General features: G+C 41.5%; 1 protein-coding gene across 1 annotated transcript in view; it reads right to left on the bottom strand.

Moving 5' to 3' along the window:
• Positions 1-22,128, bottom strand: part of tmem8b (transmembrane protein 8B) — a 42,031-nt gene extending 19,903 nt beyond the window's left edge. Inside the window, exons 1-6 of the mRNA XM_086076777.1 lie at positions 21,995-22,128; positions 16,070-16,259; positions 14,909-15,116; positions 9,994-10,127; positions 8,474-8,742; positions 4,911-5,293 (exon numbers count right to left, since the gene is read on the bottom strand). Of these exons, the coding sequence (XP_085932903.1) occupies positions 4,911-5,293; positions 8,474-8,742; positions 9,994-10,127; positions 14,909-15,116; positions 16,070-16,259; positions 21,995-22,070 (1,260 nt within the window). The 5' untranslated portion in view covers positions 22,071-22,128. The remainder of the gene's footprint in view (positions 1-4,910; positions 5,294-8,473; positions 8,743-9,993; positions 10,128-14,908; positions 15,117-16,069; positions 16,260-21,994) is intronic.
• Positions 22,129-23,703: the final 1,575 nt, after the last annotated feature.

Below are 23,703 nucleotides of genomic sequence, written 5' to 3'. Positions count from 1 at the left end.
TAGGTGGCGCTATACCCCTCAGTAATTTAAAAGAAGAAGAAGAAGAACAGGAAGCGACTGTGCTGTGCGATGACGTCGTATGAGTTTGCTTTTGTAATTCTTGATAAACCATGAAGTGTTTCTTTGCTGTTTTTCATCTAAAATTGCATTAATATTCACTTCTTTAATCAATTCCCAAAAGATTTCTGTTCTGTGGTCCCCCCAAACATACCTTAATTTATCGTCCGCCATTGCTTTGTGACTACAAACGTACGTGCGACGTATAATCCGGTCAAAATGTGCAACCTTTATCCGGTCTTGTCAGCGTTCGCAAAACCTGTTTCCATATCCAAAATTCGCATTTTCCTTTTTTTCCCCTCCAAGCGTAAATTTTTTTTTGCGAATTTTGGGCTCTTTTTCGAATTTCTAGCGTTTCCATTCAGTTTTATTTTCGCATTTCTTGAAAATTCGAATAAAAATGGGTGAATGTTTTTGGAAAACCAACTAATATGTCTTTGGCAATACACCAGACACGAGTATCAAGCGGAAAAATTCTCAGTTCAGTCTAAAATATTTCCACCCCTGTCGAAAATCGTTTCTGAGGGACATCAAACCACCCAAAGGGGCGTCCATCTTGGACAGGTGGTCATCCACACCATGAGATTACACATGTCCACCCACAGCCAACGCCATCAGCTTCCCTCTCGTGTTCAGTAGAATTTAAGGTAACTATAGTGAGTATTTCATGGATTTTAAAAATATTGAGGTAACTTTTGAGTACTTCGGTACATTTAGCTGAGAGTACTTGTAGGGAGTATTTCGGTAGAATTCAAGAGTATTAAGGTAATTTTTAGGTCATATTTCAGTAAGTATAAGAGTATTTAGGTAACTTTAAGGGAGTATTTCAGTAAATTTAAGAGTTAAAAAAAAGCTTTAAGAAGTAGTTTAGTAGATTTAAGAGTATTCAGGTAACTTGTAGCGAGTATTTCAGTAAAATTGGGAGTATTAGGGTAACACAGTTAGAGAGTATTTGAGTAAATTAAGAATATTTAGGTAACTTTTAGAGAGTATTTCAGTGAATGCAGGAGTATATTAAGGTAATTTTTAGGTCATATTTCAGTAAGTTTAAGAGTATTTAGAGTATCTCAGTAAATGTAAGTGTTTAAAAAAAAACTTTAGGAAGTAGTTTAGTAGATTTAAGAGTATTTAGGGAACTTTAAAGAAGTACTTTAATAGATTTAAGAGTATTCAGGTAACTTGTAGGGAGTATTTCAGAAAAAAAATTGTATTTGGGTAATTAAGCGGGTATTTCTGTAAAATTAAGAGTATTAAGGTAACATTTAGGGAATACTTTAGTGAATTTAGGAGTGTTTAGATAATTTTTAGGGACTATTTCAGTATTTAGGGAAGTTTTATGGAGTATTTCAGTAAATTTAAGAGTATCGAGTTAACTTTTAGTAAGTACTTGAGGAAATCCAGGAGTGTTTAGGGCACATTGTACATTGGCCCGACATGTTTCATGTTGGTCATTACGGTGGTAGCATGTCTTTTTTCAGTCGGTGTCAAAAGTCTGCCTGTGTGTTGTGTTTGAAAGACACAATCAATCCTCCTTTCATTTTTCTTATAATGGGCACGCTCCTGCTTTGCTCTATTCTACACAGCTGTCTGCATTTGTAACATTTGTCATATTTATCGCTTTGTTAGCATTCGCAGGTGTTTGTAAAGTCACATTTTTTGTCAACATTTGCCTCAGTAATCCATTTACCGGCGGCCGGGATCCGTTCGGCGAAGGGCTGAGCCGCGATTTAATCCGCTGTCTTTCTGACAGCGCGCCGCTTGATGAATGCCGCTTGATATTACTTACTCTTTTATTTGGTGCGTTTGGTGGCGAGCATGCGCTCGCAGAGGCCGTCAAACGTCAACTGAGGAGGAAGTTGGCTGGAAAGAACCACCCCTGCACATCGCACTACCCTAAACTAATTAAAATAAACTTTCATTTGGCTCCTTAATGTACACGCATTCCCGTCGATGTGATTTGCAAGAGGGGGGGGAAAAAAAAAGCTAAATTGCCTTTTGCGAGACGCTCACCAATTTGTGTTGACTCAGTTCAACACCTCCTGCTAAATAAGTTTCTCAAAGGAGGAGCATCACTGATTAAAAAAAAAGCAGGGTGATGTACAAAAGCTAATAAGACATACAGAGTGCCAAGGACTAACTCATTACGGCGCACATAAGCCTGACTTCAAGAAAACTTTGAAAATTGGATCTAAAGAGATTAAATGGATGAGTAGGGGTAAAAAAAAAAGAAAAAGGAAAAAAAAGTCACGTTGCATCTGCTTTCGCCGTCCTTCGTAAAGAGTGACGCAATGCAGACGAGATGTTTTGTGGCTCCAAATGTGCCAGGGTTGCCCTAATGGAAGCTTGTGACAAGCAAGCGACACTTCATGACGACTTGGGGGGGGAACGTGTCTATAAAATAATAAAGCGTGACAGCCTCTCACAAGGTTTCATCATGCCATCACGCCCCCGCAAGTTCAATTACACATGTGCGGATATTGTGGACATGTGGGAGGGGCTGGGGAGCATTTGAGGAGAACAAAAAAACGGGGGTTAGCATTAGAATTAGCGTCTGTCTGTGAGGTGACAGTAATCACCGTCACTCCACGACATCAGTCAATAAAGCATCCGATGAATTATTCAGTCCATTAATCTCATTTCCTGGAGCGGAAGCAGGAGGAAAAAGGCACATGTGCCTGTTTGCTTTCTTGCCGCGCGCTCAGATGAGATGATCAATTTCGTTGACTGGGGATGAAAGACGTGTTTGCGTGTCCCACAATGCGGAAGGAACAGAAGGGAAACGGCATCCAGGTAGAATTTACAGTCTGCGTGATGCACCTGTTGGAGCCAGTGTGAAAAGCTACAGAAATCAGAGGATTTGGACAATAAAAAAAAAAAAGGCTCCAAACGATTACTCAATTAAAATAGTTGTTGGTTAATTTGATAATCAATTACTTCTTGATTAATCGATTAATTTTGACAATTTGACTCAAATGATGATGTTTTGCCGATATGTTCAAACTGCCACAGTATAGCGCCAACTACTGCCGAGGAGGACTTACTCTATGTAATTTCTTTTTTTTTGTTGCCGAAAGTGTCAGTGGCCCGATACGCCCATCCGTAGTACACACATACCATCATGATTTAATTAGATAGAACGCAAAGAATAAAACCATTTTTACCATTTTTTTTGGCCTCAATTCAATGAACATTGTGCTGTTCCTATTGGTGTGCATGCCTTGACCACTGGGGGGCAGCAGTATATAATATAGACCAGAGCCGTATATAGAGAGAGTTTGGCCAACTCGGTTTCAGCATGGTAACAAGATGGCGTCCATATGTCATGTGACCAGCGGCTGACCAATCAGATTGGTCATGCTGTGATTGGTCAACCGCTGGTCACATGACTATGGACGCCATCTTGTTACCCTGCTAAAACCGAGTTGGCTAAACTCTCTTCATATAAACAGACAAACAAAAATATCTGTACATGGAGACAGTGATAGTAATATGGCAGCAAATTTGTGACTTCATAAAAAATATATATTTATACGTATGATAATCATTCTTGGACAGGATAAAAAAAAATGTATGGGAAATAAAACTGTTAGCCTAATAGATAATAACCACATTCTTGAACATTTTCAGCAAACGAGAAAAAGAACAACAAACAGTGACATTAATGTAAAAATGACTTTGACAACTATGCTATTAGGCTAACGTTATGTTTATGTAGTTTGACAGTCAACTGGGGATGGCTAAAAAAATTGGGGAAGAAATGTTCAGGGGAAAGCGTCCACTTTATTCTGATACGGCACTGTCACTGAATGTCATTCAAATGCGCAGGTGTACCGACCGTGTGTAAACAGTAAACCTTAAGCTACTTAAAAGCTCAAACGACTTGTGCGCTGTGCACAAAGATATAAAACGCCGTCCATCTATCAATCCGCGAAGAAGAGAGGAAGAGGGCATATTGTGCCGGCTTACATTTGAAGGGAACAGTCAAAAGTTTTCAGTTGGGATTGGATGTGTCATCCACTTGTTATTTCAACACTGACTGACTGCTTTCTATTAAAAGTCCATCTGGCAGCTCCCCAGCTTGTGTCTCCCCGCAGACCTCCAGAGTCACTGCAGGTGCATTTGTTAATGCCATTACCAGCTGAAGGACAACTTAACAAAGACATATCCAACCGCTCCTGACAGATTCTTTATGCATTTTACCCAGCTGTGCCTGCAGTGTCACAATTTGAAAGTGACTCGACTATTGCAGCTCCCAAAACATTTTATAGATATTCAGTATTTAACTCATTAACTGCCACTGACGCCTATAGACGTCAAAAATTCATTTCATTCATTTTAACAATTTCTATTAGTTTAACATTTTTTTCCCCACTTTTGTTAACAAAGGTATGAAAACCTAGATTTTTTTTTATTGCACATTTAGAACAGATATAACATTTGTTATTAATCGTGAGTTAACTAGTGAAGTCATGTGATTAATTACGATTAAAAAATGTAATCGCCTGACATCCCTAATTTTTAATAATCTTTTCTTCTTTCTTTTCTTTTTTAAATCGTGTCAGGCGATTACAAATTTTGATGGTAATTAACTGCACGACTTCAATAGTTAACTCACGATTAATCAAAAAATGTATTTCTGTTGCAAATGTAAAATAAAAAAAATTCTAGGTTTTCACACTCTTGTTAACAAAAATGGAAAAAAAAGTTAAACTAATAAAAATAGTTCAAATGAATTTTTGACGTCTATAGCCGTCAATGGCAGTAAATGAGTTAATAATAAACTAAAAGAAAGAGTGCTAATCAGTCCTTTCCCTCAATAGGTGTTGGTATAAAATCACCACAGAAGAACTCACCATGTTGAGCTTGAGCTCCATGTTGAGAACGCCGCCGCTGTCTAAAACGGGCATGAGGTTGATGGCGAACACGGCCGCTCTGTCCGGCGGGATGGAAATATTTGGCCCGAAGAAGACGTAGAAGTGCACAGAGAACGTGTCCAGCTCGTTGCGAAGAGTCGGGCGGATGGGCCAGCACTTGTTGGTGTCGCTCGGGGGAGCCAGGTAAACCACGCTGTCCCCCGAGGCGTGCGGGCGAGTGGCGTTGTACCACGGGTCCCCCGGGGCCGTCGCCGCCAGGCTGTCGGACAAGGAGAGCGCCATCGCCGTGCCGAACGACTGCGGCATGTTCATGGATGAGCTGGCCGGGGGCTGCTCCTTGGATGCGTTGGACTTGGTGCAGTCTAGATAGGACAGAAGGGAAGCAAACACCTGACGAATGATTTGATTGAGCTAAACGGAGTTTATATGGTCCCACTCTAAAAAGAGTCAAATTTACACTTGGAAGAGAGTAAAATATTCAGAGAAAATTTTACTCAAAGTATTTTAGTGTGTACGAGAGAATTTTCCTATCCCATGAAATAAACTATTAAAGATTTTTCACTATACGGAAGAGGTTTAGGGCCAGTGAAGAGGGGGGAGGGGTTAGCGGGATTCTCACTTAATTCTGACTTTAATCTCAGAATTCTCACTTTAAAATTCACATTAAAATGAGAATTCTGAGTGAGTACTATAAAGTGAGAATTCTGACCTTAATCTCAGAATTCTCACTTTAAATCGAGAATTCTGACTTTAATCTCAGAATTCTCACTTTACCACTTTAATCTCAGAATTCTGATTTCAAAGTGAGGATTCTCACTTTAATCTCATAATTCTGATTTTAATCTCAGAATTCTGATTTTAAAGTCAGAATTTAAAAAAAAAAACTTTACGAGTATTTTTTTGGTCAAAGGATAGGCCAATTATATTGCACACAGTGAAAATACTTTGAGTCAAATTTACTCTGAATATTTTATATATTTATATATTTTATCTTCCATGTGTAATTTTTTAGAGTGGGACCAAATGGACCCAAATAGACTCTATTTAGAGTAAAATTTACTCTAGAGAATGTATTGTGTACATATCATGAAGCGAGTTGAATTGAGTTCACTGCCACCCAAAAAAAATAAAAAATTATCTGAATGTTGGCTTGTTTGTCGAAAAACTTATAAGTCGGGTCACCCGGATGACAAAGCATCACTGCATTCTTTTTTTTTTTATATCAAAGTCACGAGGTTTGCTAATGTTTCGCAACTTCCATTCCATGCCAGTTTACTTGAGGCGTCGTGGTAGGCGGGTGATCGAAGGCGGGGGTGGTAATCCATAGCAAGTCCTACACAAACAGGCAATAACATCCCAGGTTATTGTACTTGCAGTATTAAGGCGCGCTGTGCAGAAAGAGTCGTTTGCAGATCATCCCCTTCGGCGGGCTTCTACTATGTAAACAGGAAGCTTTTTAATGAGACAGAGATTCACAGTAATTGCGAGCGGTGCGCTTTCGCTGAGCACAAAGCCAGCCCTTGCAAAAATGCTCGTGGACGGCAACAATCAAACAGCAGACGTTACCCAGCGGGGAAGGGGGGGGGGGGGGGAGTTGCTAAGGTTGTCGAAGCCCTGCCTGCTTTGAACAAATGTTGTCTATGCATGGCTGTAAGTCGTTTGTTCAAGCGGCTAAAACATAAAACACTTAAATGTTGCATATTTTTGGCTTCGGTCATTATAACTAAAGACACAGAACAAAATCCAGTGTGTGTATATGTGAGCGGACAAACAGGAGAAGCTCCATATTATTCATAATCCAAACATTTGGCTCAAAAGCAAGCAAATTGACTCTCTTCAATGCCAAATTCTCTACCGAGGCTCCAACCTGCGCGGTATATGCTGCAAAAAAACAAAACAATAATAAATAAAAAAGAGCAGCCTAGTTCCACGACTTCCTGTTAGGAAAGTGTAAGGGCTCCAACAACACGTTGGATGATCCTGAAGGGTTCTTCAATTTAAGCCCACAAAAGGTCAAGTAAGATCAGGCCGGTCCAGCAGGGAAAAGACATACTGTGAATAATTAGTGCCTGCGTTGCCATGGTGACAAGGTGCACTGTAGTACAATGTGGAATAGAGGGAGGGGAACGGACTTCCCGCAGATTTCTCAGCCCGCCCGCAGGGCTGAGAGCGCGCAACATCTCTGCTCTCTGCTAAAAACAACATGTCGCACTTTAGTGAGGAACCAAGTAGAGTATTAAAGGAAAAAAACGACCTCATAGGCCCACTGGGTCTGAATGCTTTTTGAAGTTTGGTTGGAAAAACTGAAAGCCAAACCAAACCATTTTTTGGTCACATTGTTTATAATTTGCCGGCATCTACTTTCTTTGGCTTATACCTCAGTTATGGCCACTAAAGGTTTATAGAAACAAACAAGAGCAGCGTTTGAAAATAATGAGGATGATAAATAATAAACACTATTTCAGCTGAGAATAGTCCCAATGTTAATAATTAATATGGATTTATGCCCTGTTGCGAACTTCAGATTGCTCATTGACTCGCTGTTCTTTGGGGGGGGGGCTAACAAAAACATTTTGTGGGTATTTTGATCACATTTCATTTAAATGAGGAATTTTGGAGTTATGTTGTCAGAAGTTTTATGTACATGTGTTTAACTCATTTACTGCCATTGACGGCTATAGACGTCAAAAATTCATTTGAACTATTTCTATTAGTTTCACATTTTTTCCACTTTTGTTAACAAGAGTATGAAAACCCAGATTTTTTTTTGTACTCAACAGATATAAAATTTGTGATTAATCGCAAGTTAACTATTGAAGTCATGCCGATTAATTACAATTTAAAAAAATTATTGCCTGATGCCCCTAATTTTTAATAATCTTTTCTTCTTCTTTTTTTTAAATTAGGGGCAATTAAAAAAATATATTGTAATTATTCACATAACTTCACTAGTTAACTCACGATTAATCACACATTTTATATCTGTTCTAAATACATTTTTTCTAGGTTTTCATACTCTTGTTAACAAAAGTGGAAATAAATGTGAAACTAATTTTAATTTATTTTTGACATCTATAGCCGTCAATGGCAGTGAATGAGTTAAACACATGTACATAAAATTTCTGACAACATAACTCCAAAATTCCTAATTTAAATGAAATGTGATCAAAATACCCGCAAAATGTTTTTGTTAGTTTTGTTTCCAAGTCCCTCCTTTCCCAAATTGAATTTTTTTTTATTGCCATTAATTTCACTCAATTTGACGGACATTTACTGAAGTTGGTATATAGTTGTTTTTTTGTTTTGTTTTTATCTGTCATTGTTTTTTGGGGGACATTTTATGTATCAAACATCCCTAATTTTTACATTTGTCAAGTTATTTCTCTGACAACAACAGAGCGGCACCAACGCGATGCTGTCCGTTGTGTGCAATAGAGTCAACATCGTTAAACGCACACAACTCAAAAAGCGGAGACAGCCGAGTGCTTGCATTGAACCGCATGACACTGGCTGGAGTGTATCTTTGTTGACGTGGCGCTCACCTGTAACCTGCACGCCGATGCGGAAGTAGACGTTGGCGTTAGTGAGGTATCTCTCCACCAGGATGTAGTACCATTGCTCCCAGGCGGGCACCGAGGCATCCAGCTCGCAGGGGCTCCACTCTCGGCAGTCGAGGGCACTCGAGTTGTGCACGGGGGGCGCCCGCGCTCTTAGCTTCAACACCACGGGACAAGTGTCGCCGCTCTTGTTCTTAACGCCGCAGTTCAACAGCTGAACTTTCACCTTTGATATGTAATTGGGCACAAACACTCTGCACACACCAACAAACACACGCGCGCGCGCATTTTAGAGAGCGGTGCTATCAGTGTAGGTTTTTCACATGAGAGGATGCAGCGCAGTTACTGAGTTGTAACGATACTGTTCAATGAACAGCATCCTTTGAATAGTTTTTTTTTATTTTTTTATTGTGCTTGTCTTCAGGTTTGCATGTGAGTTTTAGCATATATTGTAGCTGGGAACATAACACCAAACAAAAAAAATAAAGAGACCTTGTGTATTTAAATCGACAAACAGTTGCTTTGCCTTTGAAAAATCTGCTAACGAGCAATGTAAAACGCCATCGACATGCTAACGGTTAGCATTAATAGTTAGAAATAATGGATAGTTCGTAGTGGATGATAGGCTCTCTCTTGGGTTAAATTACTTTATTGCATTGTTTATTAATGAATGTATTGGTTTGCTTGAGCTTATCCTAAATTGAATCAGCATCGAATTGGACGTCGTCAGGCCTGAATGCTTTTGGAAAAAAAGTGGAAAAAATGCAAATGAAACAAAAGCAATTAAAATATATTCTTCCTGTTAGATCTCAATGAATAAAAACACTAAAAGAGCGTTAAGTATTCTAAACAACAACAACAATAATAACTTCCCAGGCAGACACTTTCAGCAATAGATCAAATATCTTGGGAAAAGTCATCACAAGGCTGACTTACCAGGCCAAAAAACATCATTAAAAAGCGAATGTAAAATACATCATATTGCTCCTCTGACACTTCACTTTTACAGGAGGCTAAATCAATAAAGCAGCCGAGAAAATTGCATTTTTTTAATGAACAAGTTGCACTCCTAGACTACAGTAATAAGCTGGAGAAGCCAACTGAGGCAAATAATGTTTTATTTTTATTTTTTTCCTCATAGTGCAGAATGATGTGACATTAGATCACAAAAAGAACGGCCAATTTCCCGGAAATGTATCGAAACTTTTATAGGGATGTTAAGCTGAGAAATTGTTTAAATATTACTCACAGGATAACAACACCGTCACAAAGATGCTAATTGTTAGCCCGTGTGCCTGTGGAGTATCCTGTTGTACGTTAGCAATAGCATTAAGTTAGCGGAGGCTATGCGCTTGTTTAGCATGGCAGTAACTTAACAAATACATTGGAAGACGACCTTGACAATTAGCATTTAAAATCGTAATCACAATATTGAGGGGGGGGGGGGGGGGGGGGGGGTCACAATGAGATTATTTTTCAGAATCATTCAACCTTAGTGGACTTACTTGTAAAGAGCAGATCTGTTGTGAGCAGGGATCATCTGGTCAATGAAATATCCCGGATACAGCACCGCGATCCCGACAAGCCTCTGGACAATGAGCTGAGGTTGAAACAGGTACTGGCACTCCTCAGACAGACCCTACACCAAAACGACATTGACAGGCTGGATTTCAGTGACATCTTACGGATTTTGTGCAGGACTTTAAAGATGGCAAGAGGAAGATGGTTATCATTCCGACCATCTGCCTCCAAAAGCATGTGAGCGTAAAGTCTGTCTCAGGGATTAATAACACATTTGGGGACCCCGTACCTCCAGCGAGCCAGCCAGTGAAACGCGCACCCTCCATTAGACTTGGTGCTGCTGCGGCGTCCCATTAAAGTGTCATGTACGTCAATCCGTGACACCAAGCCGGCAGTCTCCTCGCACGATCGGCCGCCAAATTAGTTTGAAAAGGAACAGAGCGTCACAAGTAGGACAGGTGTGAATGCCCAATGAGGCTTTTAGTTCCTGTCAAGTGATCACTCGCCCTCCTCTCTCTGTCTCTCTAGTCATGATTATGTGGTAAGTCATTAGTGACCCTTAGGTTGATTACACCCTGCCAGTTAGCTTTCACATTTCAAAGCACCACTTGAGTGACTTTTGAAGGCCTCCAATTACATCGATCACATTTTCATCAACCTATTCGTCCGTCCATCCATCCATCCATCAATCCTGTCAGTTCCTGTTGCTACTATTAGCTCACTAAGGCAAATATGTGGCTCAAATTTACCGAAAAATCTTAAATGATCTATGTATCCATCCATCACTATGCAGTAGCTAAGTGCCCAAAAAGCTAACGCTATCCCACCGAGCTCTACTGCTAATATTAGCATATTAAGCTAATAATGCTGAAGATTTCTGATGAACCTTAAACTAACTATCTATCTATCTATCTATCTATCTAGCTTATCTGTCTAGCTTGCTTGCTAGCTAGCTTATATCTAGCTTGCTTGCTAGCTAGCTTATATCTAGCTATCTAGCAAGCTAGCTATTTAGCTAGCTAAATCACTATATCATCACTAGAGATAACGTTCATCTATCCATCTTTGTGAAGCCAACTAAAACTACATAACAATGACAAAATGAAATATCCTTCTTATTAGGCTAGCTATTTTTGTACCGCTATTGTATTCCTTTCAACTATGGTGCCATCACGAATGCCAGATGCACCCAAGTCAGCTATGCGAATCACTAAACTACCAAACGGCCCGACAAATGAATAAACAACATTTAAGTGAGGGGGAGAAATGAGCCAGTGTCGGTATTGTTGTGGCACTAATAAGAGTCTCATTGTTTATCACGGCAACCAGCACGTGGGAGAACAAAGACGGATGGCCAGACGCTCGGCTACACAGTCGATATCTTTCACATCTCATATCGCCTCCCATTAAATCCCTCATTGAACGCCGAGCTTTGCATGATGGGTAATCAGGAGGTGGCACGCTGGGCTGATAAGCAGTTAAACCAGACAGTGTTAAATGGCACCATTATGTGCCAGGCTAGTTTTAGTCAATGAGGTTGAAACTGTAAAAATAAATGACACAAACTGGCATGAATGACTAGGCGACATGGAGTGTGAAGGAACAACACTCTGATCTTGCTAACACAGACGCTGCGGCTAATGTTAGCACACCAAGATATGACATGACCAAAGAACTATCTACATTACCATCGTAAAAATAAAAAACACGGTTGGGGCTTTTCAGTAGTTTTCTGAATAATTCTACACTTTTTTTCTTCACTATTTTCTATTTATTCAGCATTTAATTAATGATGTTGGTCATGATATTTAGTCAGGCAGTAGAAGGGCCACCACAGGAGTGTCATGTGGGGCCTTAGAAACATTAGCGTTGTAGGTAGAGCTAGCATGTTTTCATACTTTATCACTTCATTAATATTAATAGTTCAATTAATTATTTGTATAACTATTTATTATTAATCAAACCCACCAACTCCTATGCCAGAATCTTTGAAATAATTACAATAGTCTTATTACAGACAAAATAAGTCTGTTAAGCTATGAGCCGTCATGTGTTTTGTTTTTTTAATTATTTATTTTTTGCTTTGTGTTGAGAGCAAAAATTTGACATGATGGAGTTTTGGAGTGTGCACAAACACCTCCAAACTTTTTTCCCCCCATATTACAGATGACTACAGCAGGATTTATTACACTTTAAACGTGTGTGTGCAAGCAGGCATGTATGCATTATTCCTCGCCGGGTGGAAAATGGCCTCAGATAGCAGAATTTAGAAAAAAACGGAGTTTTCCATCTCCGCCTTGTGTCATTGGCGTCCCCAAACAGAGCCCATTGCGCATCTTAGGCAATTTCCGATGACATTCATGATTTTTTTTTTTTGTGTGTGTGTGTGTGTGTTTTGCGGGGGTATTTTACGTCGACCGCTGGAGACCACAAAGGAAAGCACAAGCAAGCGGCAGCGACGGCGGCAGGTAAATTGCCTGCAATGGAAATCAGCTGGTGTTGATGTGACCACGCAGACGGACGCGACGAGATGAAGAAAAACTCTTCAGACACGGTTCTGCCTCTTTAGTTTCTGCAGCACAAGCCAGAATACTAATCTCTTTCAATACATCAATCTTGAGGATTTTCTTTCTTTCTTTTTTTTCAGGTGAAGAAAAGGCAAGTGACCAAAGGGGAACCTGAGCTTGTGCAAGGAATACTTTGAACCCCTATTCATCACGGGGGATACGTTCGACACCCACCTGCGCTATAGGTGAAAATCTGTCATGTAGTGAGACCAGCAGGACTTCTTTTTTTTTTTTTTACAGTATACAGTAATCTTTAGATACATCGTATATTTAAAATAACCACAAATGTCATCTATAGTCTGCTAGCTAATGCTAGCTAGGCAATGAAGAGCATCACAGATATGAATTGGGCTTTATACCGCCCCCTTGTGGCCAAGTCATGCACACAACCGAATGAGCAGCACGATGTACATTGAATTGAATGAGGAAGTGTGACAAAACCTTTTTATTTTGAAGCATTTTGGTGCTTGGTAAAAATTCAACATAGAGGCAGAGGAATGGTGCATTTTGTTTTTGTCCTTTGAATCCATTTAGAAAAGGTAAGACTACTTAGTAAATGCCATTACTATTTTATAACTAGAAGTAGTAAAATGATTTGAAACAATAGAGCACTCAGTAATCATATAAAGTACTACAAAGTACTCTTTTTGTATACTTTTTTTAATTCATGGAAATGCAACAATAATTTGCATATAAAATAAAATGATACAGAGATGGTTTTCACGTTGAATGGACGATTGACTTATCGATCCAGATCAACGTTGACGTTTTTGGGTTTTTTCCATTGCAAGCTTCAACAATAACGCTGCTGATGCCGCATCATTATGTTTCCAGGCGGCGCGTTTCGGGTCAATAGGTCAGCCGATCTATCACTTGGGTCGTCCAATCACAGCGGAGCTCATAAATGGGATAGAAAAATAATGACGACGCAGTCACATCCTTAACGCTCCTCCCTCCAGAGCTTTACGAACGCCGCCGCGGCGATGACAGCCGATCATAAAAGCAGTCAAGTGTGGATCTATTTTAGTCGTCAGAGGAGCGACTATGAGCGGGACGCGGTCGGCGGCAAAAAAACACCTGACGCTTACACGCCGCACACAAGCTAATGAGCTAATAATATCTCAAATTAAAGATCATCAACCCAAATCTGCCATCTGCGCTGCGGTGACTAATAATCTTAATGGTGTATTTATGAAAACTACTGTACCATGGTGTGCGTTACTATGGCTACCTGTTGCCGTGCTGTGTTACTCTGATTAGTGAGGTCCAGTGCGCTGCGGAATAACGTCTGCAGACGAGACTTTACATTGAAAATAGTGACCACAAGCTGTGATTGAGCTGTCACTAAGCAACAAATGATTCAATTACGGCTAATTTTTGTCCTTGGAGCTGGATTCATTTGACATCATTACCGGCGTTATAAAGCTGTTGTGCGCCTCTCTCACATATCTTGCAGCTACTTTTGTATCATGCAGACCATACACAACAGATGAATATTTGTGTGAATGCTGAAGCATTCCCACATATGTTTATTGTGATTTTGACTTGCTTCAAAAAATTCACGCCTCACGAGGTATATATAACGTCTGATTCCACATGACGTACAGGTTTGAAGGTTTGAATCCCACCTCTGACTGTACATTACCAATATATCCATGGTGGAGAACCTGGGTTCAAACCCGGCTCGGACCACATTTTAGTACGTTCGATACCAACTGACTATCAAGATCAGGAAATGGATTATAATTCCACCGAAATTATTAAATGCATGTTAGCTTTCAACATCAAATAAGTACGCCATTAGCCGTGAATTTGAACAAGTCAAGTAAGGTCAGTGCTTAGGTGCAATTGTCTCCCACCACGGAGAACGTGGGTTCAAACCCCGCTTGGGCCACATTTTAGTACATTCGATGGTCCGATGCTAACTGACTATCAGATCAGGAAATGGATTATAATTTCTCTGAAATGATTATATTCCACCTTAGACAGATTGCAGATCAAGTTTTCTTTTTATTAATTTATCATTTAACTACAAGTAAAAAAAAAATTTAATTTTCACATATTTTATCTTTCAATTTACTTCATAAGCGCATGCATTCAGCTTTTCGGCATTCCCACGCAATTCCTGCTAAATTGCACTTTGTCTCGTTATGAAATGTGATGCTGCACCTCAATTTTCCCCAATTCGAAATCACACCAAAACTAGTGGCTGACAATGAGCCACTCATGAAAACTCGATGCAGAACCCTGCGCCAGTTCAGTGGCATTCGATCACACGTCGCTCGGTGCGTGACGGGCTCGACGATGTCATGCTCGTTGTTATGAATGTTACCTTGACTGAGATCTTGCCTTCATCCTTGGGTAAATGCGCAGCCAGGAACCAGTCCCCAGGGAGCGGGCTGGTCACGTTGAACGCCCCCGTGGTACGGTTCGGGAGCGTCCAGGTCAGAGTCACCGCGAAGGATCCCGGGACGACCGTATCCCGAGGGAACTGAGTGTTCAGGGGGTTGATTACCGGAGGAGCGCCGGACCTGAAGTACCTGTCAATCACAGGACATTTTTCATTATTACTTCGCTGCTTGGGTTCGTAGACAACGGATGATGACAGTCACTCACTTGTCAAAATATTAGGACACCTGCACAATCTACGGCAAGCGCCTTGTGATCAATTTTATAATAATGTTAACGTGAGGGTTCCTTGGTGGCTAACGGAACACTCTTTATAAGATGAGAAAGCAGGAGGGAGACGGATTTCTTCTGCAACAACGTTGTTTACTCGTCACACACGCAGCTACAGCGACAACACTTCCTGACAATTTATCAGCTGACCAACACTAACCAATCAGGAACTAGCAAACGAGCAAGTGAATGAGAACAGCAGATTCAACACGTCAATTTAGCTACTTGTATAAAAGATACAAAAAATGTATAAATGTGTAAATAATAATTCTAAAGTAAATATATATTTCAACAAATTAACTTAAATCTTACTCATTTCTGAACCTTACAGTAAGCTTAAAGTACTCCTAGCGCAAGTGTGCTAGATGGCTACAGGCTAAAGTTAGCTTTGTTGTGCTACTGTCAATTCATTAGCTTGTGTGGCAAGTAATACTTTAAGAATCACAGATAGAAAATGTCATCAAAACTAAAACGCATTTTGGTCCAAAAGACTAAAACTAAGGATGGCTGCCAAAAAAACAACACTGCTGTTGATGTTTCCTTTTAAATGTCCTTTACTTTACCAAATGTGAACGGAACCATGACGATGATAAAACGGGATTGTCGGCATAATATTGCTGTGTTAGCTATTATACATTGATGTGTTTTTGCTAACTCTGTGGCCTGTTGTTAAAACAAACCAAAACAGTTAATGGGTTGGAATCTAAGCTCACGAGTCACCACACATTAGAAATAGTATTTAGAACCAGCTTGTGCCAGAGAAAGCCTTTCAAAGCATCTTCTGGGGCGTTAAAAAAAAGTGTGATTGACTTACACAGTAACATTGCGATTAGGGCAGCTGTCTCCAAAAGTGCCGCCTTGTTCCTTGAAGGTAATGAGGTTCCATACGGCCATCATGGTGTCTTCAGGCACATTGAAGTGGAACAGTTCCACACTGGCGAAGGAGTTGAAAGCACTGAGCTTACGAGGCGTTCGGGTGAAGTATTCAGTCACAAAAAGGCAATCTGCGGAGGAAAGAAAGCAACAGATGAGAAGGTGGACACGATTGTTGGTTTGTCTAAACTTTGTCACAGAATGGTTTGCACAAACACGCTAAAAACAATGCACCAAGGAATTTAATGTTTTTACCGTAGTGCTAACATTCCGCATATAGCTAATACAACTCATGAGCATTCATTTTGGTTGACAGCAGAGGGGCATATTGCCCAAAATGGCGGCTCCCTGTGGAGTGTGTAGAGTTAGCAGGCTGCTAACTGGCTAAAGCGTTAGCCACTCTGCGTTGTGTGACTCGGCCTCGGCTTGTTTATTTTCTTACCTTTGTTCAATAAATAGATTGAAAGTGAACAGGGATCACAATTCATTCTGCTTAGCTAGCTAGTTAGCGGTAGGCTAAATTAAATTAGCTAGCGATGTTTACCGTAGATGTGCAGTTATTAACAGTCTGTGTGGAAAAATAATGATACCAAAATCCTCTCTCTCTCTCTCTCTCTCTCTCTCTCTCTCTCTCTCTCTCTCTCTCTCTCTCTCTCTCTCTCTCTCTCTCTCTCTCTCTCTCTCTCTCTCTCTCTCTCTCTCTCTCTCTCTCTCTCTCTCTCTCTCTCTCTCTCTCTCTCTCTCTCTCTCTCTCTCTCTCTATATATAAAATCATCTATACAATTAAGTGTTGTGCAATATGGCGAGGAAGGTCTGAAAATAGTTTCGTTGCGTGTTTGTCTAGAAAGTGTTGTGAGCCGTGTCAGCCATGGCTGCTAAAAAAAAATAAAATAAAAGTTTGGACAGCCCTGTCTATACTATAGGCTCCTTTTTTAAGGCAGCTGTGTTCATGCGTGCTCACTGCGTCCTGCTTAATGTCAAATCCTTGGATTACATCCAGCCGAGGCTCTGCATATAAAAGCAGCAGATCAAGCGACAGGTGTAATCTGTCACATTATCCACACGAGCCAGTCTGGCATTTAACGCAGCCAGCAGGTGGGCAAAAAACCCAGTAAAAAAAAAAAAGAATTTTTTTTTTTTTATTGCTGTGCACTGCATCTCCTCTGAACATTAATAAAAGGATGCTAAGATGTCTGCCGTTGGCCTCCATCGGAACGTCGAGGGAGGAAAGTCGAGGCACACACTCAGCAGCCTGTTCTGACGTGTGCTCGTAAAAGGAGAAAAAAATACCACACGTACGCACACATATGTAAAAAAACACACACCAGCTCTCTCACAAGTAACCTTGAATGCTAAAGCCCGAGAAAGTCGGGAGAATGAGACAGTCTTGTTGTCAAGAGCTAAACTTTGATCCTGTATAAAGCTCCGAGCTCTTGTTATTGGTGTTCTTTCGCTCTATTTCATACAAGAGCTTCCTAAACGTTAAACTCCGCCTTTCACTTGTCGGTAACCAAAGGGAAATGTGTGCATTTAGCGGCAGCAAACTCACTGAAGAATCAAAATCAAGATGGAGTCAACTTTCTTTGGTCATTTAATTCAAAATGGACAGCAGAGACCTCAGCGTAAGGCGGTCGCATCGCATCTTTGTGATTTCTCCCAGTCAGTCAAGCAAAGCTAGTAATGATCAGCCGATAAGAGCTGATTGATCCACAGATGTGGTAAATCCAGGTCCAGGAAGTAAAAACCCCGTTTGGCTTTAGCCCCAGGTGCTAGCTAGCTAGCTAGCTCCCATGGCGCTTGTTTACCTAGCGTCAGGGGCTAAAGTCAAACTGTGGCAGGGGTTTTTGCGTTCTGGACCTGGGTTTGCCACCTCTGTTATCAGAATTTTATTCTGCCAAATATTGAAAATGGCCTCTTCCTCCAAGAATTCATATTGGTCGAGGCCTCAGTAATAGTAATATCAAATATTATTAGCGTTTTTAAAAAAACAACAACATTGGTTTAAGAATGGCCTGCTAGCTTAATGCTACATATATTGAAAAACGGCTAGCATTCTTAATGCATTGACTACTTGAAAACAATAGTGAGCATCGCATGTTAACAGATAACAATAATCACAGGCATACATTCTATGTATCATATCTTCTTTTTTTTTTTAAGACAAATAGTACAGTGAAATGGAAGAAGTACTCTTGTTCTTCGCTTGTGTCTGCATGACTTATTATACTGCCTCCAAGTGGCCAAGACGTGACCATCACCCAAATACGACGTCATCTGCATTTTTCTTTTGTTTTTGTGAACTCTTGATCTCAAATATTTTCCAGCTGAATAAAGACATTTCCAAACGCCCTCTACCCTTCCCGCGACCGGCACCGTGTCTAATTTCAAAGTTTTGTTATGCCCCTGAAGGCAACACAGTGATTATAGACTTTTGGTACGGTGAGTTTTCCCAGCACGCTTCTCCTCCATCACGTCGGGCTCGATGCACGCACGCACGCACGCATGTTTTGGTCTCCATGTTTCACCCTGCCTGCCGGCCACCATCCCGCCGAGTTCCTGTCAGCGTCTGCCAAACCTTTTCCTCCCTCTGACCTCGCCGGCCCACCACTTGCTACTCCACCTCCTGTGTCGCCACCTGCTCCGTGTCGGCTCATTTGTTCTGCCGTCGGGTTGATAGGAGGACAATTTACCGGTCGTCGTCGCCGCGAGCGAGAGAAACTTCTCTGTAATTGTGCTTGTATTGGAATGCATGAGAAAAATTCTGTCCGGTGAAACCAATGGCGTGCAAAGCGCAGTTGATGCCGGGGGCAAGCGCGTGATTATGATGCTCCCTAAAAAAAATTGTCAGGAGGGGGCACAGACGGAAGATTTTTTAACTTACGGTCAATATATGTCCGAGACAGATGCATCCTGCGGATGGTATACTTTATTTTTATTGCCCAGCTAAAAACATTTTGCTGCCCACTGATTTTTTTTCCCCCATCGACAGGGTGGGGGGGGGGCACCACCCCGTCGGCCCCCACCTCTGTCTGCCACTGAGAGGGACTCGCATGGTGGATTTTCGAGTTGGAGTTTCCCACTCTTAAAAAATAATACAAATACAGATACGACTTGTCATTTGGATGATTTTTTGCTTTGACTTGACTTGAGACATGAGCGCCGTATGGTGGCAGTGAACTCAACTCACTTCACATTAAGCAGCACTTTGGCAAATAGTGAACAATTCTTTTTTTTTTAAAGGCACCTCAACACGTTTAGAGCTAGTACCAGTTGAAGTGTCTGTCAGATTTAACATTAAAAACAGGTGAATTACGGGTTGAGTATTCAAAACAGCTACATAGCCTTTCGCCTGCTAGCTTAATGCTAATGCTAACACATAATGGGAAACGTACTGTATAGTCACTGAAGCAACTGGTATTACAAAACAATGGCGTAGTCACATTGAGACATTCACAACTAAGAGCACCCCGTCATATACTGCATTCTTTATCTTCTGCGATGAGCTGAAAGTCTATGCCGCATAGACGTCCATGTCTGTTTGTCTTATTCTGCCCTCCTGTGGCCCAGCGGCACAATGGCCACGGAGGATGGCCTTTTCCATTCATTTCAATGAGGAAAGAGGAAGTGATTTGAGTTACAAGCATGGTCATGGAATAAATTACACTTGTACCTCAAGGCACCTTTGGAGTAGGAACGCCTCTCGGTACGATGCCATGCAATGCTACACCGCTCATCAACTCCAAATGCAATATTAGTTGGATGACGCCAACAGATCCCCACAGGCAAGGTATAGAATATGCATTCCGATACACAAGTGGGTAAGAGCACAATCAGCACGCACGCGTTGGGGTTAACCACAACATTAAACAGCTGCATCAGTGCATTTACTCTGGAGCGTATCCCCATGAGGGTCACGGCTGGGCTGCAGCCGACCCATGACACGTGCAAACAACCACACAAACAAATGGCAAATATGAACAACTCTATGACAATGCATCAATCAAAATTGAGCAGTGTCGTCGTTGTGGAAAACGTTTTTCATATCGTGCAGGTGTTCCTAATGTTATGGCCAGTGGGTGTAATAGCAGCCCAAATTGGGTGAAATAGATAACCAGGGCTATTTTTTTATTTTATATACTCAACACTGGGTTGAAGAATTGACCCAAAACCCAGCACATTGGGTCAAGATTCTGATCCAAAAAGGGGGAAAAACGACCCATACACTCTCAAAGCTTCTGGGACAAAAATAACCCAATTTTGGTTATTTACGCTACTTGGGTCAATTTGAAATTGGGTTAAATTGACCCAATTTTGTTGTGTATCAAAACAACCCAAAGTAGGGTCAAATTGACCCATGTAGTGGGTTGGTCCAACTTTCGACCAAAATTGGGTTATTTTTGTTGGGAGAGTTAAAGCTACCAAGAAATGGGCTACCGGGTTATCACTTATCAGTCGAGCTGTGGGTAAAAATTGTATTACCAACATTTTCTAAGAAGAATAAGAAGTAGCAACTTCATCCTGTCACGGGTTGCCACAGTAAGTCACTTGTGTGATATTATATGTTTGGCACAGTTTTGCCAACGGATGCTTTTTCTGACGCAACCCAACCTTTTTTAAGCAGCTTTGGAACCGGCAGATAACGTGAAGGGTTCAACCTTGAGACCCAACTGGGTGTTACTGTTTGTCTTAAACCACCCCCAATCTCCCCCCCCAAAGGGGGGCGGGGGGTGCTTGAGGGGATCATTTGACCCAACTTTTTGGGTTAAATACATAACCCAATAAATCTATCACTGTGGCTAAAGTGAGCACTGTTCCCTTAATGCTACATTCAATTCACCTCAACGTTAGTACACAAAATGTGTCTAAAATGGCAACCAGCTTCTGCTCTTCAACCCAATATGTTGGGTCGAAATCTTGAACCCAACTTTGGGTAAAAATAACCCAATCTGCTAAAAATCCACATGCTACCCAGCCAGTGAATTAGGAAAGCAGCCCAGCAATTTTTAGTGTGTACATTTAACCCAATCTGCTCAACAGCCACGGCTACCCAGCTGCTGGGTAAGGAATGCAACCCAGCAATTTGTGTGTGTGTGTACCTTTCTTTGTCTTTACATTAAGCATCCATGTACGGTGATAGGTTTGTCTCTCTTCTTGTAAAGGTTTGCACTAGTTAAAAGATGCAGTAACATGAGACACATATTTATACATCGTACAGCATTATTTATGTATATTAAATCTTAAATCAAATAGTTTGTCCCAACCGATGTGAGAACCCAACACACACACACACCACAATTGAACATCGCTGAGGAGTGAGCCCCTCTTTTTCCAGCTATCCCGAACAGTAAAACTAAGTCCAAACGGCCATTTTTTGGGGATGTTTTCACTACAGAGCATCCTACTAAAGCGAGAGAAAAAAGAAGCCCGGGAGGACACAAAAGGTTTGCATGCTGTCATCGCTGATGTCTTTGTTACATGTTTGGTCTCACACCTTTACGTTGAGTCTCAGGGCAAAAGAAAAATGGGATCCACATTGTAAGGAGTTGACTTGTTTTCTTGTGACAAAGCGATCCAAGCAACTCGCCGTTTATGTCACTTTCGGCTCGTTTGCCGAGTAACTTGACTGATGCGCCATAAAAGCAACAGAGAAAAGAGAGACAATGAAAGCGTGTCATAAAAAGCATAAGGCGCCATGAAGAATGCAGTAAAACGTTGGAAAGCGGCTCGAGGGGGGGCTCATCACTCATCACCGGGTCCGTTTCAGCACCAGGACCAGATGAACAGCTCCACGCGAGACCCCCGCCTACCCACTCCCCCCCCCCCCCCCCCCCCCCCCACAGAGACAGACACAAAGCAGTGCACTCACCCCCAGGAACGCAGAGGAAAGTGTAAACGATGGAGAGCAGCATCCTCCTGACGGGGCAGCATTCCACCCTCCACATGGTTACGAATGTTCGTGGCCGTGGGCTCGAGTCGCGGTGCAGCTCGCCGTTGCCCGCTTTACATTTTTACACCCCCACCACCCCTCCCTCCCTCCCTCCCTTTCTCTTCTTCTCCCTCTCTTTCTCTCCCTGCCCTGGCTCATCGACCAGCTGTTAGCGCATGACGTCATCCAGACGACGGTCGCGCGCCGCCTGCTGGTTGGCTCAGAGTGTGGGCGCTTCCTATTGGTCAGTCCTCCCGGGAGGGAGCGCGCACGGAGATTGCAGCAGCGGGGCACGTCACGCACGCGCAGAGCAGCTCTTGCGTAAACTTTTCAGCTGTGGGAACGAAAAATACTTTGTCGAGAATTCAAATAAAACGTTGTCAGAAAAAAGAAAAACAAAATCTTAAAGATCTACTTAAGGGATGTTGTGATGAGTAGATTTGACAAAAATGTTTATTTAAATGATATACTGTATTGACAATTCCAAGTTTACATCACAAGTCAAAATGGCGGTCTTAATCTTAAATGACGCTCTCATTGAAAAGCATTGGATTTTGGACTCTTGTAATTTGATACGTGAGGATTACTTTTTATTTCAAAATAAGATGAAATTCCATTTAACTGGAAATATTAGAAATGCCCCAATGTTTAGAATTGTCAATAGCGCGCAAAATTACACGAATATAAAATACACGATTATTATTTTTCTATGACAACAACAATAATAATGGAGTGAGATGTTAATCATGACTTTCTATCACTGATGACGACAGTAGGATGACACACTGACAAGTTCATCACAGGCTTCATCGCGCTAAGCGAAAGCATTGATTGTTGAGACAGTTGAAACCACAACATTTTCTTGACAGGAAACTGAAGTCACTCACAACACTGACTCACAACACATTTGGACCAATGACGAGTTGTGTTTGTGAGGGATCGCGTTACATTGTGTGGCGGGTGTATATTCAATCAATATGTATACAACGTGTGCTCTGATTGGCCGGTGACCAAATTCAGCGTGATTACGTCGCTTTCGGTTCGAACTGTTTTCGTGGAGTACCAACATGACAAATAATGAGAACTTGATGATGAGGTGAGAGTGTAAACCGTGGCGGGAAAAGCCACAGGTGAAAGGTTTGAGCAACAATCGCGCACTCTCCAAGAAGTGAACACTGACTCAGAATTGCAGTCAAGATTATTTTTAGGCTGCTGCTGGGCCGACTTCAAAATGAGTCATAATTGTCCTGAGCAGATTCTGTCAAGGAGCGAACAAGCGGCGGAACCGAGGGGGCATCTATTAAACATGACACTGCACACTTAGCAAGCAAATATGAGCACATTTCTCGGCTAAGGATGAAAGATGCTGCTCTCTCGCCGCCTCTCCGGTGATTAAAACTGAGCGGAGGGATGAAGTAATGGTCAAAAGGAGCTGTAAGAATTGGGGTAGGATTTGTCTCGGACTTGGTAAATGGTGCCGTTCTGTAATCGCTCTCCTGTCAGCGCGATTCTCCAAAAACTAGCCAGCGAGAAAAAATAAATAAATGGAGGGGTGAATCATGGGTCGGCGGAGATGGAACTAAAACTCCAGCCATCCATTTTCTCTACCGCTTATCCTGTTCGCTTTCACTGCAGGGGCTGGCTTAGGT

This window comes from Leptonotus elevatus, chromosome 5 (assembly GCF_054856555.1).
Source record: "Leptonotus elevatus isolate MCC_2025b chromosome 5, RoL_Lele_1.0, whole genome shotgun sequence".
Classification (NCBI taxonomy): Eukaryota; Metazoa; Chordata; class Actinopteri; order Syngnathiformes; family Syngnathidae; genus Leptonotus; species Leptonotus elevatus.
Note: the sequence above shows the minus strand (reverse complement) of the source record. Positions and strands in the feature narration are given on the sequence as shown.